This window comes from Camellia sinensis, chromosome 2 (assembly GCF_055761805.1).
Source record: "Camellia sinensis isolate YWXY chromosome 2, ASM5576180v1, whole genome shotgun sequence".
Taxonomy (NCBI): domain Eukaryota; kingdom Viridiplantae; phylum Streptophyta; class Magnoliopsida; order Ericales; family Theaceae; genus Camellia; species Camellia sinensis.
The window spans coordinates 31,375,807-31,396,048 of record NC_138962.1 but is presented as its reverse complement, the minus strand read 5'-3'; the positions used below and the strand labels follow the sequence as shown (position 1 = coordinate 31,396,048).

The 20,242-nt window shown below is 33.8% G+C and overlaps 2 protein-coding genes across 5 annotated transcripts; one reads left to right on the top strand and one right to left on the bottom strand.

Moving 5' to 3' along the window:
- Nucleotides 1-1,352: 1,352 nt before the first annotated feature.
- On the bottom strand, nt 1,353-2,567 carry LOC114277026 (uncharacterized). The gene is made up of 2 exons (XM_028218843.2): nt 2,352-2,567; nt 1,353-2,012 (listed from the first exon to the last, which is right to left on the bottom strand). The coding sequence occupies exons 1-2, from the start codon at nt 2,565-2,567 to the stop codon at nt 1,353-1,355; spliced, it is 876 nt and encodes a 291-aa protein (XP_028074644.1).
- A 7,767-nt stretch (nt 2,568-10,334) lies between these two features.
- Nucleotides 10,335-14,485, top strand: LOC114277038 (cold-regulated protein 27). Of its 4 annotated transcripts, none has more exons than XM_082914026.1 (5): nt 10,335-10,599; nt 12,351-12,455; nt 12,605-12,896; nt 13,790-13,890; nt 13,974-14,485. In XM_082914026.1, the coding sequence occupies exons 1-5, from the start codon at nt 10,468-10,470 to the stop codon at nt 14,160-14,162; spliced, it is 819 nt and encodes a 272-aa protein (XP_082770152.1). In that variant the 5' UTR covers nt 10,335-10,467; the 3' UTR covers nt 14,163-14,485. The 4 variants fall into 4 exon arrangements, with proteins under 4 accessions (XP_082770152.1, XP_028074656.2, XP_028074657.2 ...); XM_028218855.2 differs by having other exon boundaries at nt 10,338-10,599; nt 12,282-12,455; XM_028218856.2 differs by having other exon boundaries at nt 10,342-10,599; nt 13,769-13,890.
- Nucleotides 14,486-20,242: the final 5,757 nt, after the last annotated feature.

The following is a 20,242-nucleotide window of genomic DNA, read 5'->3' as shown; positions in this document are numbered from 1 at the left end:
CTCGAATTCTAACTTTCAAAATACATCTCTTGGGCCCCAAAACTTGAGATAACATAGTAAACTTGTAAAACATGAAGAATTTAGGATCATTTCATAAAATCATGGCCCAAGGGTTTGTTAAAAACTCACAATTTCAACTTAAAACATGATGAATGTTCATGAACACAACATGCATGTAAAATCTTTTCTTCAAACCTCATGAAACTAGCAAATTGAGCTCATAAGCTCCATGCATGTAAGAAATTCTTCCCAAAACATGATTTTAAGTAAAGGAACATGATAATTCAAACATGGATGATATGAATCATGTTCAAAATGATGAAATTAAACTAAACTAAGCATGCATGTATGAATTAACTCTAAATTCATCATCTTTGGTCCAATTCTTGTACATAATCACAAATTCTTCTTGAAATGATCTACTTGATGGTTGAAAGTTATAATTAAGTCTTAAATCCTTACCTAGAGTCTTCAATTAGCTAGGTACTTGCACAATCTTTGATCAATTCAAGCTATGGCCTTCAATTTCTCTTTAATTCCTTCAACTCTCTCTCTCTAGAATTGCACTCTCTCTCTCTCTAGAATGAATTCTCAGATTTTTCCACTCAAGGGAGATGAAACAAATGAGCTCAAATGAGCTTATATCTCACATATAAAGCTATGATGCTAAAATACACTAATTAGAACATAAGGCTTGCCAAACGCGACTTAACGAATCAGACTGAATCAATTTTTAATAAAACTTGTCATATGGTTCTAAAAATTCCAAATAACATATTGGTGGAGTCAATTTCGGTTTCGAATGCTGGTAAGGCTTTCAATTTACATATTAAAGCAGAATTCTAGACAGATATTTCTACAAGTAACAGATAGTATGTCAAATATCATGCAATTCACATAATAAATCCATAATTTATTTGATTCACTCAATTAGCATCTTTAATCTTTGATTAATAGCTAATTACATGTCGGGGTTGTTACAACAATAGAGTCATGTACTGGCTTTTACACTTTGTAGCTGTTACCCACGTCATATACTATGGGTGAAAACCTACTCCTCCTATGACCAACATAAAGACAAATGAGTTCAACCCTGCAACAATTAACACAACGAAAAAAAAGTAAAATAAAAAACAAAAATGCTTCTTAACTAAAAAAAAAGTAAATTTGACAACAATAACAAACTAAAATAGCATATAAATAGTCGATATGTTTCCAAACTTAACTAAATGCACCCATCACAACTGCAATTAACGACTACATTACTGTCAAACATATGGTTCTTCTAAACACATATTTCGAAAACAACAGTACTATGGCAACACAACAAAAGTAAGTGAAAGCACAAAACTTTAATCCATATCAACCACACCATCACTCCCGAACAAATGTACGTCCCGTTCACGTTCCCTGCGAACATTGGCCGGCGTGCAAGCACGCTTCTCTTTTAACCAGTTGACAATGTAATCTTGGGGAAGGGACATAATGATGTCACGATTATCGGGTGAATCCATTATGGCACAAGCGAATGAAAATAACTTACCGCCTGGCTCCAATCCAGGCATGCTCATTAGCCTTGCAAGACAATCCCCAATAGTGTTCTCACCCTTCCCTGTGACAACATATTGCATTATTTTCAATTCCCGGCTTTGTTTGCTGACAGCCTCGACAAGGTTGTCCATGCTACTAGCGATAGTACCAGGCGCTGGCCGCTTGCGATGTTCTGCATTGGCTGATTCGTTAGGGGCAGACTGCGAGGGAGCATCGTCAAACAAGGAACTATCCACCACGTTCTCCTCGACAATATCATGGCCCGGATGTGGTGGTGTGCCAGCACTGAGAGGTCTCATACTGCTGTCCTTGGTTGCAATGGCCGCAGCAGCATCATCATCGCATAGTTCAGTTGGAGTCCATGCATGTTTACCCGTCGCAGCTACGCCAGAGTACACCCGTTCCATGAGCTCCAAGTCCTCTAAAGGCTTCGTCTTGAACTTAGCACGTCGGTTGTTCATCTAAGACAAAAGAATACACATATTCGTATTGTATAACCAGTTACATCAAAAATAATCAGTTCCAATAATTAATCAGAGGCAATAATGGAAAGCATGCAAATAAGTGTAAACGCATGCAAAGTTGTGCAGTGCACAAGAAAGAATTTTAACAATGTACCAACTAGTAATGAAAACATTAAAACTAATAATTGTAAATGTGGCACAATTATCTTGGACAATAACTTCAATGTATTCAGCAATTGCTTTGATTTTAAAAACTAGTGCCCAAAGCAAAATCTTGCATTACAAATCATAAAGTAGTACAGGATTAAGGAGAAAAAAAATTATTGCACGACGTACCATTTGTATTTTTGCCCACCAATGGTCAGGAGCTGTGAACAAACCCGTCTCTTGGTCGTACCGAAGTCCTATCAAGCCTTGGCTAACATTCTCTAGCTTCTTCCAAGCAACCCTATCTTTCTTCAAGTTGCCATACTTGTTTTTCATTTGTTTGGCCGAATGTAGAATGTCGGTTTTGTCCAAGAACTTGTTTGCAACGTTTTTATACCCACTCATCGACAATCCGCACGGTTGTCAATTACCTGCGTCCATTTCTGCTATGACGAGTTGTAGAAATAGCTTTGTATTGTCATTGTCAAACTGGCATTTGTGGACTGGTTGTTGTTCGGTTGATGTAATCGCCATACCTTGGTTCTTGGAAGGGGTACGGAGTGACACACAATTAGTTGCCATGGCAAGTGCGAATGGTGTAGTTGGAGTTATGACAAATGCAATCTTGCTTGTACAGTTAACGATGTATCAGTTTAACAAAATTGGAGTATATGTTTTTCATGTCCACATCCGAAACCTAAGTCCATAGGCAAATCAATAAGTTTTACGTATACTAGTACAACACCCCAATAGAATAAGATAGTTTTTATAACACTTGGAAGAAATATTAGATCATACAGGACGAACATAGTACTAACAACAACAACATATGTGATACAGAAACAAACGTACATGTCACAACATCCGTGACAATGGATCACATATGAAACAACAACACAAAAACAACGATGCACAAAACAGCAACAACAATCCTAAGCATACGTAGGCTCTGATCTATGCGAATAGCGTCCACACATAACCCCGTATCGACAACATTAAGTGGGTGGTCAGTACAAATCTTTCGCTACGAAACTCGTCACACCAACCAACCCACACAACACATCACTGTCATATAAAAGTGAAATACATAGTTAAACAACATGATATGTGCCATAACGACAAATGAACAAGCACATGACTAATTGCATAAGAGAGGGTTAACACAAACGCACCGTACGACTAGGGCAAACGTAGTACGCACACCCTAGGTTTTTGGCAGATCTGGAAATCTTGACAATGCAATGTCCAAAGCCACATGCACACATTCTCGGTAGCCTTGACGAAGTGGCAGTTGACATGGAGGACACTATCTCTATAATCTTTTTTTTGTTGTTGCCAACCAGTTAATCTGTTTTCAGCTGCAAAATAGAATCTACGGTTGGGTCGATGGTGTTTTATCAATGGTTTGCTTATTTTCATTTATTTGTCACATTCAGGTTCGTTAGTTGCAGTCGTTGTGTTTCTTGGATATTAGTTGACAACCTTTGTACTGTGAATAGTATGGGTAATTCTCTAATAGTTCTATCACACTATGTGAATATAATTTTTTTTTTGGTAGAAACAGCTCTCCCCTTGTGTAAAGTTTTACTCAAAGATTCATGTCATATAGTATTAGAGTCAACTAACACGTTGAGTATGAGATTGAATAGCCTTCTCGTCTAAAATAGAATTATAAATACAAATACACGCACTCAATAATAGAGGCTACATCACTATTTTGTTTTAAAGTGTGGACAAAGTAAACACTTGAAAATCCACACCTTATGACCTACAAGATAATGTACAATAATTAGGGATTAAAATTATTTACCATGAATCTCTGGACAATGGTCTTGCTATAAGTCAATGAATTAGGTTCAAAGGTAAAACCAAAAGATATCATTGTAGGTTGTGTAGTTTAACATATACGCAATATTTTTAATACTATTTCACTTTAATTTTAAACTCAAACTATTAATCTATGTATTATGTTGATGTGTGTTATCCTGATTTTTTTTTTCTTTTTTTTTTAAAAAAACATAACAAATGATCTTTATTATCACGTAATTACAGTGACATTGCAAGTACTACAGTATTGCATGGGATCAACATTCATGTAAGTGAACAGATCATGAAGATAATTGATTGGAACCTACGTTAAACACACACACGCTAAGACCTTGGTTTTTCTTCCCTTTTGCCCTCAACTTCAAATGTGCATTTTTTGAGCATATGTTGCCTAACAAATCTAGCAATGATTGGACGGGCAAACATGTGAAGCAGCTAAGCAAAAGAGACATTTAACAAAAAAAATGCCAAAAAAAAAAAAAAAGAAAGTTACAACCATGTCTCTCTCTCTTTCCCCTACAAAACCCACATATGGAGTACTCCACTGTAATTACACATGTATGTCAAAGTATTTATCTATGTAATTCTACACATCATAAATGAATTACACAAAATTTTGAAAGTATTTACATGTTCAAGGCTTAATTGACCTACAAGCAAAACACATGAAGCTCACAAGAACATGAGATAAAATTGTTTTCATATATAACAAAATCAATCTGGGTTAAAGGCATTCTAATAAAAATAATGTTGTTATAATTTGGGGATGAACCACTCCATCTTCTCTTCTTTTCTCTCTCTACACTGTAATAACCGTGTATGTGCAAGTGTGTTCCTCTTGGTCTCCACATTGATTGCTTTCATTTTTTGAACTGTTGGCTGTATTGGTTGGATATTGGGCACCCAGATCATGAAGCAAAGTTATTGAATTTATAAGTGGAGTTTCATTGGATTTGTAGTTTTTGTGCTGTTCATGAAATTTTGACATATAAATGGGTGCTCATTACTTACTTCATTTGGTTTGACATATAAATGGGTGCTCATCACATATAAATGGGTGTTCATGAAATTTTGACATATAAATGGGTGCTCATTACATATAAATGAGATGAATCTTTTTGTTTACTCATTTGGTTTCTCATAACCCCCATCTCTGCTACTCTCATATAAGTTCCCAGTTAAATTTATTTTTTTTTCTTTCCACACCTTGTTTTTTTGTTTTTTTTTTTTTTTTCTTTCCGTGTGTAACGGATGCCAACCCAATTGCAGGTATGAGGGAAGAGAGTAGCTGAAACAAAGAGGTAGTGAAGGCATTGCTGTTCTGTGGTTACAGAACACGGACGACATAACTCGGAAATACAACATGATAGAGGTAGTGAGGGTTCAAATGGAAGCCAAAATCCTCAACAATTACAACATAAAAGTGTTGAAGAAAGCATATGTGCAAGAGATCGACGAATACATTTACGAAATAATTTCAAACCAGACAACAACGACCCATGGGTTCCGTGCTTACCTAATGCTGCAGATCTGCCGACGACGAGGACGATGACGACGACTCTGGAGACAGCTTTGGCGGTGGATGCTTTCGTCTCCGATTCTTGGACAGTTCGGCAGTAACGATAAGGAGGAGAAGTGATGAAGAGAGCGACGACACAAATGAGATGTTTTTGCCATAGGATTCAACTTCTAACCACAGAGGGTAGCACCGTCATTTCACAACTTGCATTCTGCTAGGGGTGGGCAACGGTTTATCCGAACCGCTCAAACCGCCCAATCCACCCAACCCACATATAAATGAACGGTTTCGCAAACATAATGCGGGCGGATGCGGTTTGAAATATGAAAAAATTGCTGGTTGCGGGCCGGTCACGGTTTAAACCTGCAACCCGCAAAAACCGCCCGCACTTTAATTATTATTATTTTTACTTTTTATATACCAACTTTGTAACTTTTACAAGAGCACCATTATATTATCTATGACACTATAGGATCCTTATTTTTAAGTATTTCTCAACTTTCTTAATGCCGTAGAATTATCAAGTCCTAAACTTGGTTTCTTATATGATTTTCATTGGTGATTCATCCACTTTTTTCTAATAAAATTTTATTTCTAATGGTCGATGGAACTTATAGTTTGATTATTGATTACTGAACTAGCAATTATAATTGAGTACAACCTTTAATGCATTGATATACATTTTTTTCATGGCAAAAATGCTAGTGTAGGATCTCTTTGTTTTGGGTACTTTCATTTAATGCATTGATATTCAACTTTTATTTGTAAACTCATCAAAATATTGTTATCACAAATATATAAAATGAATTTGATGCCTAAATTCACTGGGAAAAAAAAACTCGAAAATTAATTTTTAAAGAAAAAAAGTGTAAACCGCAAACCGCCCGCACATTTGCAAACCCTATCCGCACAAACCGCAAACCGCACTGCGGGCGGTTGCGGGTTGACTTTTTCTCAAACCGCATAGATGCGGGCGGGTCAAAACCGAACCGCAAACCGCACAAAACCGATCCACGAACACCCCTTGCCAAATGGTGTTATGCATTTTTAGTCTTTTATCTTACGTTTTTGGAATGGCTGAACGCAGCGCTTTTAGCTGTGTTCCCAAAAGACCACTATGTTTGTTTGTTTGTTTGTTTACAAAGCTCAAAAGTGAGATTAATTTATTTGTTTGTTTGTTTTCAAAGCTCAAAAGTGAGATTAACAGCTTTTTGGTTGTGAAAACAGGGGACAAATGACCGTGTAGCATTAGGCTATCTCTCAGATCATGTTGTAGAAATGGCCGCTTGCTTGTGAGATTATGTTCTTATGATTGAACTTACGAAATGGATGAGTTTTGGTTGGAAATCTTGGGGACTAAGGCGAGTAAAAAAGCCTATCTTGAATCCCAGTTCCTACTGTATTGTAACAAGATTCTTTTGATTGGTATTGTTCACGACTTCAAACTATATATATCTTTCTCAACTAAACCATTGCACAACCCAAAATACCATCCTTTTGCTTTCATGATGAGTTCCTATAGTAGTTGGTGTTTTGTTTTTTTGGATGCTGGATATTTATCATTAATATTCATTCATTGATACATTTGGATACACATGTTGAAAACCCGAATTGAATGATGGCTACTTCAGTTTGAAGAGTTGGAACCAATGCCAATGAATTGATCCATCAAAGCTAGGATAGGAACTAGGTTGTGGTAGTGAGGGGAAAAACGTTTTTCCAAGAAAATATTTTCTACTGAAACAAAGCATTGTGATAGTGAACGGGAGCTAGCCAGTTTTTCAAGCATACAACTAAGCAAATGATTTATTTCTTTTTTAGGCCTCGTTTGGGAACTCTCATTTTTAGTCAAAAAGTTATTAAATTAGTCAAAAAGCCAACAATCCATACCAAAAAGTTAAAGATTCTCTTTTCTCTCTACTTTTTGCACATCTTTTCGTAGAAAGTCAAAATATCATCCCAAACATACTAATTTTTTTAGCTCATATTTTAGTCAAATAGTCAAAAAATTACTAAATTAGCTTCTTCCCAAAAGAGACCTTAGTTTGAGTAAGAAAAGTTCAATTACATGTTAAAAGTAAAGAGCAAAAACAATTCTTACAAATGCTTTGCACTCAAGAGCTCAATAAGACCACCGACAAATGAGAAACAAAAATGCTATGGAAATCAAACAGAGATTGCATCTCTCACTCTGTTACTTCAAAAACTCCCATAAACATGCTTAATATAAAGACTACTCAATGTGCTCATAGTGACGAGGCTTGTGGATGCCTTAGAGAGAGGTGTGTTTAGATTTATAGATTTGTAATGAACCGATTTGGAATTATTCATATTTAACAGTTTTTTTTTTTTTTTCTCCTTCAGTTGGTGTTGTGCGGTGTGGGATTAAGGATAGTCTTATTGTTGTACCATTTGCAGGTTTGAATGATCTTGTCAAGGATGATCCTATTATCAAGGTAGTCTTTTATCTATGAAGAATGTAAAGGGCAAAAAAAAAAAGAAAGAAAAAAAGTCAAAAATCAAGTTGATAAAAGGAAAACAGTCTAATTGAAAATTATTTTTTATTTTTTATTTTTTTGACATGAGGGAAGAAAAGTAAGTGGCACGGAGTAATAACATTTCATTATAACGCGTCATACCAAGTTTTTACTTGGCAGAGAAACCATTCCCCAACTGCTGTGCCGTGTTCTTTGGCCCAATATCAAAAATGAAGAATGTTGGCATGAGTTGGTAACAAAATAATAATATTAATAAATAAATAAAATAAAATTTGAGGAATGTGTATGCTCCAAGGGAATAAAATGGAATTTGGCTGACTATATGTCAGCCGATCAATGTCAGGTAGATAATTTATAAATACAAATTTAGAAATTGATTGAAAGAAATTATCAAAATACAAATTCATAGTCGGGGGCTAAAATTATGTATTTGGGGTGGCTGCTACTAGCAGCTACTGTTGTGCAGTCAAATGGACTAATTTCGGGACTCATTTTGGGATTTATTTTGATAATTCAAACTGTTCACATTTAGAATACATCAAGTAAAACATACCTGTAAAAAATCAAGTTAATTGGATTTTGTTTACCCTTTCGTCCACTTACATTTGTATTCATTTTAATACTTTAAATCACAATTGTTATTTATTTTTGTAGATATAAATGTGAGTTGATAAATAGGTAAACATATACATGTATATTCTACTTGATATATTATAAATGTGAATATTTCAGATTATCAAAATGGGCTCCGAAATGGGCCTATTTGACTGCACACCAGTGACTGTTGTGCACCCCGCACAACAGCCACCCCAAATCCCTAAAATTATCAAGTGTATATTTTGAGAACCAAAGATAAATACAATAATTTGTCTATTGTTCCCAGAAACGATTGTTTAGTCAGAGTTTATTAAAAAAAATAATAATAATAATTCAATTTAGTTTAAATTTTAAAAAATAATTATAAATACTTGAAAACTTTACAAATATAATTATTAAAATCATAATCTTTTCCATGAAGATGTAATAATTTTTTACAAGAACCATTGTGTGGTAATTTTTTTTAAAAAAAAAATTCAATACAAATTTGACATATTTTCATATATTTGTATACATATTTTATATACATGATTAGTTTTTATTATTTATTTCACATGGACAAATTGATACGTTTAAAATGTGATCAAAATACAGTAATTTGATGGAATAATAGCCAGCAAATTCAGAATCAAAATCCAAACAGTTAAACAGTTACAAGCCATTCCAAATCCAAATTTCCTTTTAAAAAAAATGTTCTATTCTACCAAATATTTTAAGTTGCCGTTTAGCAATAATTTTTTGCCTAAATAAACATAAAAAAGATAAAATAGATTAAGAGATTGTTTAGAATAATCTAAATAAGTATATTTTTTGACTTTTTACAAAAAGATAAATAAAAAAATAGAAAAGTGATATGATCAAAGTAAGTGCACTTATCTAAATAAGTGTAGTTATTTAATTTATGCCAAATAATGCCTAAATAAGTCAATAACACAAATATTATATCCAAATCATAATCATTTCATTTTTTCTCCCACAACCATTACATCCAAACCAAAGTTTTTTTTTCCAAAAAAAAAAAAAAGGTCAAAAATTCAAGTTAAGAGTATTTACAACTGTGCATCAATTTTTCCCATCAAATTTGAGTAAAAATTTCTTTTGATATCAAATGCTCTGACGAAGGATTTTGAAGTTTCATTAGAATACCGGTCGACCGAGCGGATATCCAGCCTGTCAACTGGCCAATGTATATTTTTTTGTTTTTTTTGCCTTGAGGCGGTTGACCAGCTAATGCAATTTTTTGAAATGGTCATCCGGAAGGACATTCAGAGGAATATTCGGCAATGACTATGAATAATGATTTGATGAAAGAGGTACACTGATTCTCAGTTTGATGAAAGAAAAATGAAATCCTAGATGTGATACTTATTTGATGAAACTGTTAGAGTAGAAAAATTAGACTTTTTTTACCAAATTCAAAATTGATGACAAATCTAAGTAATCATTAGAGATGGTCTAAATTAGCTATTTCTAAACTAAGGTATATTTTGAAAAAATAATTAAAAAATAATTTCTGACTTTTTAAAATATATATATAAAAAAAATTAGAAAATAATAAGAACTAAAATGAGTTAAAAAGTTGATTTCTCACTTTTAACGGGCTTCTCAGCGTAAATAATAATAAAAAATTGGCTGAAATTGCCTGATGATATTTATCGCCACGTGATGACGTGGCGTTCCAGCTGATGTATGGACACGTGTAAAAAGTGACTCCATGTGGCCCTTCAACAACACCAACACACCGTCACACCACCGCCTTTCTCTCTCTCTCTCTCTCTTCTCCACCAAGAACAAGAGAAGCACCAAATTTAGCCAAATTTCTCTAAATTTAGACTCTCACTCTTTGCATTGTCTGAACAAAGCTATGGAGGACAATTTCCGGCCACGGTCGCCGCCAGATCTCGCCGCCGCGGATCGGTGCAGGAACGAGTTGACTCGGACTTACTCTTACTCGGACTCGTCCTCTGTCACTGTTGATAATTCGAAAGCTAGACCGGTAATCCTCAAATTTTTTTTTTCTTTCGTTTTCTGCTGTTGTTATTAGAAGTAATTTGAATGAGAACTGAAATTTAATTTAAAGCCCAAAAAAAGTTAAATAAACAAAAAAACCATCTCACTTCAATTTTCTAAACTCTTGTTGAAGGAATTTTGACTTATAGAATGTTTTCTTCTCTGATTGGGTAATAAAAAGAATAAAAAATTTAATAGTAGAGAGAGGAATCTAGTTGACATAGCTGAATCTATGATGATGATGGCCAATTTCAGACAAAAGAAAAAAGAAAAGAAAGAAATTGGGATTTGTGCAAAGGAGAAATAGACATGAACGGATTTAAAAAATTGGGGTTGATTGCATTGTTAATCTTTTAATTTTAATAATCAACCAGAGTGTAAGATGTAGGTAGATGGGTCCAGCTATGCCAAGTGGCCCTGCCACGTCACCCTTTTGTGGCGCCGTGTGCAAGACACGTGGCCCAATTGCATATTGGCACTTGGGGGCCTCAGGCTGTCCCTCGCTCTCCATAGCCATGATTTTGCGTTAGCTTGGTCTGTATGGCTTGCCAGTGGCCCCCATTAAGGTTCCTGATTGAAGCATGTTGCTTGCGCTACCTAGGCTAAGAGTAGGAGGCTAAATACCTCGCTTGGACCACTTGATGACTTGTGGATTGGAGGTTAGAGTTCAAGGATTTTGTCTTCAGCACCTCAGCCAATCGTCGTTGAGGTGGGGAAAGTTCTGTCCAGTCTTAGAGAGAGTTGTTCTTGATCAAGACATGTCATACGTAGTCTTGTGCGATTCTGACACAATTTAAAGAGTGTATCATACCTACCCACTGTCTGCATATGACATGTCCCGAGGCCTCACTGAAGTAGCAAGGTCGTCATAAGAGAGATAAAGAGAGAGGGAGGGAAGGCGAGTCTACAGAACATCTCATAGCAGCTAATTGCAAATTCAAACAAAAGAAGAGAATTCAGTAGTGCAAATGCTTGAAGATAATGACGATAGATGGATGTAATAGTTACTGAAAATATGTCATGCCATACTAAGTGATTTCAAAGCAATTCTGGAGTAAGACTTCCTTTCCTTGGGAATTGGCTAGTCTCTGGTTTTGCTTCTGTTTGTTTCAATGCTAGCTTTGGTGGTTTGTTTATTATTGGTCCTTGTAGCATTTGGATCTCTATAGCAATAAATATGATCTTGTGGGTTGTGGCTTTGGCATTTCTACGAGTATCAAGGATTTACCGTTATGTTTGAAATTGGCTTTAACTAAGCCATGGGAGATGGTAATGCCGAGTTTCCTTACTCTTTTTATAATGAGCTTTAATTTTACTCTTACCAAATTTCCTGTATGTCGGTCTCAGTGTTTTGGCTACTAGCTTAGCTTGATTAAGCATGCCCTTGAGCTATAAACAACCTCACGGCTAGCCTATCAAAAAACTAAACAAATTATTGGAAAATATGGTAAAAGTAAAAATTGCAAGTCCCTCTAACTATTGAAAGTTTATTGTTAATAGAATAGCAAGTTCTATTCTATGGATCTCATACAATTTCTGCTTATAAACCTGTCTGACAACTACTGAATACTTAATTTATGAATGTTTCGTGAATTGCTCTTCACATTTTCTTTCTTTATTTTCCTGAAAAGTCTGACTCTTACATTGGTCAATTTATACTGGGGTCAGTACACGCCCTGGACGGATGAGAAGCACAATTCATATCTTAATGGTTTGGAAGTATCATTTGTTAAGCAGTTGCACCATTCCTTTGGTTTGCTGTCTTGGTGCTCAAAACTGAACACGTCTGATCGAAGTCCATCCCAGCAACTACCTGTCAATGCTAGTTATTCTTCTGACCAGGTTATGCACTTAATGACTTCAGTCAAATATGTTTTGCACATCGTTTCCTTCCATTATCACCTATATTTTGTCCCATCTGAATTCCTTTCTTAACCATGACACCTATATTTCCTATTTTATTTCATTATGTTTAATTTTTTTTCCCCCAGTTCACAGTTTTACGAGAAGGTTCTAGACAGAAGATCAATTTTGAGAGGGAACAGGCTTTACCACATAGTGCAGCTGGTACTCATGTTGTTGTAGAAAGTCCTTGGATACGTCATTTTACATGTTCAGACAAACACAGTACCAAAAAATCAGTTGATTTGCAAGAATGCAGCGTGTTCCACAGGGATGAGATACCGTTGAGAGGGAAGAGGATTTTCTCCCATGGATTAACAAGTTTAGGACAGCAGTGTTTATGCCACAAATGCCATCAGCATGCAATTGGTACTATTGCAGGTGATTGTGAACTTAACTTTCTTTGTGCGAAAAGATTCTCACTTAGTATGCTCTGAGTTTGCTTTATTTGGTTCACGATTTAAGTTGCTCACTCCTTTACATTTTCATCCCTGGTGTGGCACGTGCTTGCCTGACCGCACATGCATGTGCTCACAAATATTTATTTTATCCTTTAGGTATAGGATTGGTTTGTGATACTCATGATATTTACACATCTAAAAAAATAGAAGCTCGTTTTGCTAATTAAATCATGTGGTAGCAGGAATGGAGATTGATTTTGGGTCTTTAGACAATTTCTTTTTAAATTTAAAAAAAAAAAAAATTCCTTGTATTTTGTTGATTTATTTACCATAAGTTTCAGATTTTTAAATTGGGCCTCACTTATTATCAATTTGTCCATGTTTGGTCATTTACAATTGCTAATGATATCACCCTTATCATACTTCAATTAATTGTTTGTTTGTAACATGGACTTGTTTCAATCGTTATCCCTAATGTCTTGCAATCTGGATCGGTGTGTATGCCTCAACATTCTCACATGGAGACTAGTCTATGAATTTATGATGCTGTTTTTCGTTGCATTTCTGGTCTTAAAACATTACTGCCCTGATTGAAACAAGAGAGCACAAAGAAACTAACAATGAAAATATAAAATATATATATATATATATGCATTCTTAGAAAAAAAAATAGTTGAAGGCTGTAAGATGCTGTGGAGGACATTTTAAGTACACTTGTCCACAATCACAAGTTGTCCTCAGAAAGTTGTGAAAAATACTCTTTTGAATGCTAGTAAACTGTTGCTGATATATGGGTGAACATTGTTGATTCATGCCATCATTTTCTTTCTCATTGAATCAAAAATGTTTTAGTCATTGGGGTTCCTGCTGCAGAGGTTTCGGATCAGAACTTTGTGGATGAAGATCGGGAGGAGAAGTCAAGCAGTTTGTCCAAGGCAAAAAAGTTAAAGAAGTCCACAACAACTAATGACCAAGTAACACCTTTTAGTTGATTTTGTAATGGCATTTCTGTAGCTATCACACACAACTGCATGATGACACTCCATTTTTTCTGCAGATAGTGCCCTCCGGAGACCCTTTTACTGCGAAAACTTCGACTTCCAGAAATGCTTTACCGGAAAGAGGAGAGCAAGTGCATCATGAATGTCTGCCAGAAAACGTCGAGAGCTTGGTTTGCCCAGAAAATGATGTGAAATCTTTTTTAAGACAGAAAAGATGTGACTTGAAGTTTGAAAGGTTATTGTAAGCGCAGAAGCATCGATTCATGAAGAAGTTGAAAAGAAACAGTCAAGAGTCAATTCCGATTAGGAGAAATTAGTGGAAATGCTGGCACAAAATTATTTGATTGAATACTAGTAAGAAAGATCGTTTGGTTGTTTGTTTCTATTAGTCAGAGAATTTATTGGTGAGGGTATGAAGTTTATGATATTTAGAGAGCTGGTTAGCAATATTGAAAATATTTATCCTCTCTCCATCTCATTCTCTCTTTCCCTCTCTAGTTTGGGATATTTTATTCTAATTTCTAATGTGGTCCTCAAATTTTGTAATATATATATTTTTTTAACTTAAGGCTTCTAATTGCAAACAGTTTTAGATTAAATCATTTACATTTTTAGAATCTTATTAGAAGGGCAGTTATTTCACTTGAAACTGTCAATGTGGTTTCTCTCAATATTTTTCTTTTTGTCATTTATAGAATATCTTAGTTTAAAACTTAAAATTAGCTCAATAGGAAGCACATCATTTAACAAGATAGGTTTTTACCCCTGTTAACAAACTTGATTACATTGATTGGGCTGTTTTGGAAATTGATTATTTTAATTAATTTTTTATTTTTATTTTTTTATGAAAAAGATATGTAGAAAAGTAGAGAGAATAGTTGGTTTTTTATGGTAATTTTTTAAAATTTTTTTGGTAATGTTAATCTATTGTTAAAACAGCCTTTAATTATTAAAATTTTAAGGACTTCAATAAAAAGATAAAATTTAAGTGTCAAATTGAAGATTAAATCAAAGTTTATGATTAGACGTTACGTATTATTTTTCTTTTTTTAATAATTATTGTTATAAATCCCCATTCATTGTGTTTGTGAGTTAACAAATTAAAATCACAAATCCTAGTGTTAAATCATTGATAGAAGTTGGGCATCAAACTTTCATTTTTCACTTTTAACACTTGGCATATCCAAATCCCAAAGGGGGAGACCATTCCCATCATGGAAATTAATCAAAAATTGAATATATATATATATATACATATCTTAAAAGGGAGATCTGACAACAAGTCCCTCAAACCTTTCGTTTTTTGTCAAAATGACAAAAAAAAAAAAAAATCAGTACTTGCAAAACCCTCTCACAGCTCCTTTTTTTGTTAAAATGACAAAAATTGACTTTGATTGATAGTAAAATTTGCGATTTCGTCTGTGAACAAATAAAAAAATGTGGATTTTGTGATAGATCTTTCACTGTCTAATTTGTTTTTCAAAAGGATAAGAATTATATAGGTACTTTCAAAACTCCTTAATATTTTAAAACTTGTTTCTTTTACTATATTACCCTCATACCTATCAGCTCTTCTATTAAGTCATCTTCATAGTGTATTTTAGAGTAAAATTTTATTTTGAATCATAGTAAACTTTACTCTGATTCAGCTCTGAATCAAAGTAAAGTTTACTATGATTCAAAACAAAATTTTATATTGTTAAACAAATTGAGAGTAAAATTTTACTCTGAAAGTACAATTTTACTTTAAATTAGAATAAAATTTTACTCTGAATTCAGAGTCAAACTTTACTCTAAAAGTACAATTTTACTTTAGAGTAAAATTTACCATGATTCAAAGTAAAATTTTATATCGTTAAGCAAATCAACATTGTTTTAACCAAAGTAAAATTTTACTCTGAAAGTACAATTTTACTATAATCTAAAGAGAGTATCCACTTTGAATCACACTAAGTGTCATGTATTAATAACCTTACATGTTTGATTGCTGAGAAAATCACAGAAACATAACAAGAAAACCAAATATAGCTTGGTTGCTGAGAAAATCAACATGTTTTTAATCATAATAAAATTTTACTGTTCCAAATCTATCTCATATATACATACAATCACAGATATACATACATACACTCACACACTCATAGATATACATACATACATACACTCATACATTCATAGATATACATACATACACGCACTCACTCACTCACAGATATACATACATACGCTCACACACTCACAGATATACATACATATACTCACAAATATACATACATACATACACTCACTTACCCATATATATACATATATACATGCACATACATATATATAAATACTTATATATACATATATATAGAAAGAACAAATCAGCAGAGACGTAGTGGAGCTTGGCGTGTTCGTCGGAGTGAGCGGCGAAAGAGGGTTGGATGCTAACGGCATTGGCGAGGTCAATGCAAGAGTTCTAGAGGCGGTAGCTAAGCTTTTAGATCTGAAGCTTGAAGGAGTTAGAGAAGGAAGAGGGGGAGGAGAGAGACAGAGAAGGTAGAGAGAGAGTGGATGGAGAAGGTGGAAAGATTTAGTTGAGGGTATAATAGTCTGAAAAAATATTTAAATAATAAATTTTGTCATTTATGCAAGACTTTATAATTATGAGAGGATTTAGAAAGTATAATTTTTTTTCTTGGTCCTTTTAACAATGAAAGGAATGTAAAAGGGGCTTATAACCAAATTTCCCATAAAAAAAAGGGAACGAACAAAAAACAAGGGTTTACAGGGGAAGGAGTGAACGCGAGAGAGAGAGAGAGAGCAAAAAAGAGAGAGGACGAACTATCGATTTTCAAATTTAAAGTTAACGAATCTCATATCTAAGTTCATCAATCTCATATGATATGAGAATGATAAGAAAAATGTTTTAAAATACTAAAGGTTTTTGAAAGTACTCATATAATTATTTGTCCTTCTGACAAGATAAATACCTCCGGAGGAATTTATAGCCAAATTTCTTATCTTAAAATTAAACACACATAAAATTTTAATGAATATATTCATCTTATCTTTGCCTTACAAATAAAAAGTTATTCATTACCATGTATGGCATGTCACATTTTACATGCAACATGTCACATTTTACATGCAACATATCACACACGAGTGTGAATAATATTTTATAAATGCAAAAAATATATTTTAAGAATAAGACTTTTGATACATGTTTTGGATTTTACTTTTTTTTTTTTAACTTTTAGTAATTTTTGTTTTAATTTTAAATTCTCTTATTTATTTATTTATTTTTAGATTAGTCTACCAAGACTGAACATAAAAAGAAAAAAGTTGACATAATTTAAAAAAATTAATAAAGACAATTTTTTTTTTTACCTACATGTCAAACACCTCTTAATCTATAGATGAAATTAGCAAATAATTGCTAAAAAAAATCATCTATAAATGTCAAAACTGCAAGCTCGTAGCCATTTGTAAAGCAAATTTTTGCAGGTTAGGGTTTCTCTGCAGTCCTTCATCATATTGGAGAGGTGTTGTTGGGTCTTGTGTGCTCATTTTTTGATCTCGTTTTGATGATCCGAATCGTTCACATTTTAAGGTTCATCGAATATATTTCCCTTGCCAAAAATCAAGTCGATCGGATAATGAAAATTATATGTTTGGATAAGATTTGTATGAAAAAATAGACGGTGATAAAATAAACGGTTCATACAAAATTGATCCGAACACGTGATTTCCGTTATCGAATCGACTTGATTTTTTACAAGAATAATGTACTTAATAAATTTTAAAATGTGAATAATTCGAATTATCCAAACAAGATAAAAAATGAGCCCATTAGGCCGAATTGAGGTCCAATCTGATTATGGATTGGAGACCATCATAGTTCCAATTTTGTGGTCATAATTCATATTTAGATAAATTTCTTATCATATTCATCTTATCTTTGCCTTACAAATAAAAAGTTATTCATTACCGTGTATGACATGTCACATTTTACATGCAACATATCACACACGAGTGTGAATAACATTTTATATATGCAAAAAATATATTTTAAGAATCAGACTTTTGATACATGTTTTGGATTTTACTTTTTTTTTTTACTTTTAGTAATTTCTTTTTTAATTTTTAATTTTCTTATTCATTTATTTATTTTTGGGGCATTTACAAACAAGTCTCTTTTTGTAAACTTATAATCCATTAAGTCCTATATAAAATTATTTGCTCCCCCAAGTCCTATTAATTTTTAATAGGCCAATTTACCCTCCCAAGACCTCCTCACCAGACACTCTCTCTCTCTCTCTCTCTCTTCCCCACAAACCCAGTCTCTGGTCCCCTCCATATGACTCCTCCTTCCCCTCCGTCCAGAGCTTCGTCGGCTCCAGCGCCGAACATCATGCTCGCCATCTACGAGAAGAAGACAGTCTCAGTCGATCTATACCGTCCTCTTCGCAACTACATAGTCTTCAACTACTCCGAACGCGAAGCCCAAAACCTTGAAGACGATCTCCAAACCCTAAAGCAAATGCGCTCCGATCTCAAACGCCCCACCGCCGATTCCCTCTCTTCCCGCCGCGACCCTATCTCCATCGACAAGGACCACGTCAACGCCATGAATTTCACCTGGTATGACACTTTCAAGACCAAATTGAAGGCTTCGCAGCAGAACATCCACCTTGAGAAGGCCTCTGTGTTGTTCAATTTGAGGGCTGTGCAAAGTCAGATTAGACTGACGTTCAAATTTGTTCAATAGGATTTTGTTGGTTTTTGGCTGGAACATTGCTCCTGTGGATCATAGATGGAACCAACACAGATGCCACTGCCATTAGAGACACAGAGAGAGAGAGAGAGTGTTTTTTGAAATTGAGAACCTTCTCAGTTTATAATATTCTCAATTTTAATCAAGAAAAATTTGAGAAATTTCTCAAAATTGATAATTATAAATTTCTTAGTTTTGATAGTTTTGATAATATTTTCAGTTCATACTAGAAAACAAATTAAAAAATTTCTTAGTTTTGATAATTATAAATTGAGAACATTCTCAGTTTTGAAATTGAGAACATTCTCAGTTTTAGGATTAAAGGGCAAAACGTCTTTTTACCTGTACATGGGACTTATTGGTTCAAAATTTTTTTGGTAGGACCTAAGCTACCACCAAATGTGTAGATAGGACTTTTAAGTAATTAACTCTTTATTTTTAGATTAGTCTACCCAAGACCGAACATAAAAAGAAAAAAGTTGACATGATTTAAACAAATTAATAAAGACAAAAAATAATTTTTTTTTAACTATGTCAAACACCCTCTTAATCTATAGATGAAATTAGCAAATAATTGCTAAAAAACATCATCTATAAATGTCAAAACTGCAAGCTCGTATCCATTTGTAATGCAAATTTTTGCAGGTTAGGGTTTCTCTGCAGTCCTTCGTCATATTGGAGAAGTGTTGTTGGGCATTGTGAGCTCATTTTTTGATCTCGTTTCGATGATCCGAACCGTTCATATTTTAAGATTCGTCGAATTTATTTCCCTTGCAAAAAATCAAGTCGAACGGATAATGAAAATTATGTGGTTGGATAAGATTTGTATGAAAAAAATAAATGGTGAGAAAATAAACAGTTCATACAAAATTGATTCGAACACGTGATTTTTGTTATCGAACCGACTTGATTTTTTACAAGAATAATATACCCGATAAATCTTAAAATGTGAATTATTCAAATTATTCAAACAAGATCAAAAAATGAGCCCATTAGTTCGAATTGGAATCCACTCTGATTACGGATTGGAGACCATCATAATTCCAATTTTGCAGTCATAATTCATATTTAGGCTCCGTTTGGAAAGTGGGTTGGTTTTTTAGCTATTTTAGTCTGAGACTAAAAAGCCTGATTTGGGAAGGGCTTTTGACTTTTTTGATTTTTTTGTGAGAGAAATAATGTAATGATTATGGGTTTGGTTGTGATGTTTTGTCTTATTTGACTAAAAAGCCTATTTTATTTTTTGTGGCTATTTTAATCAAAAAATATCTCAAAATCCACTTCCCAAACATAGGCTTAAATAAAATGTTACATTTTATCACCACTTTCTTATCTTACCATATGAATTAGATAAAATATTATTATTATTATATGTTATATTTATAGCATTTATTACCATTTTCTTATCTTACCATATGTAACTACATAAGACATTCAAGATTTTCCACATGCCCTAATTGATGGACTGTTGTGCATTTTCCTCCTCGTATAAACAGAAAAATATTCGACTCCGCTACGTAGCTTGAATTAGCAACGGCTCGAATGGCCTGAAATCCCAAAACA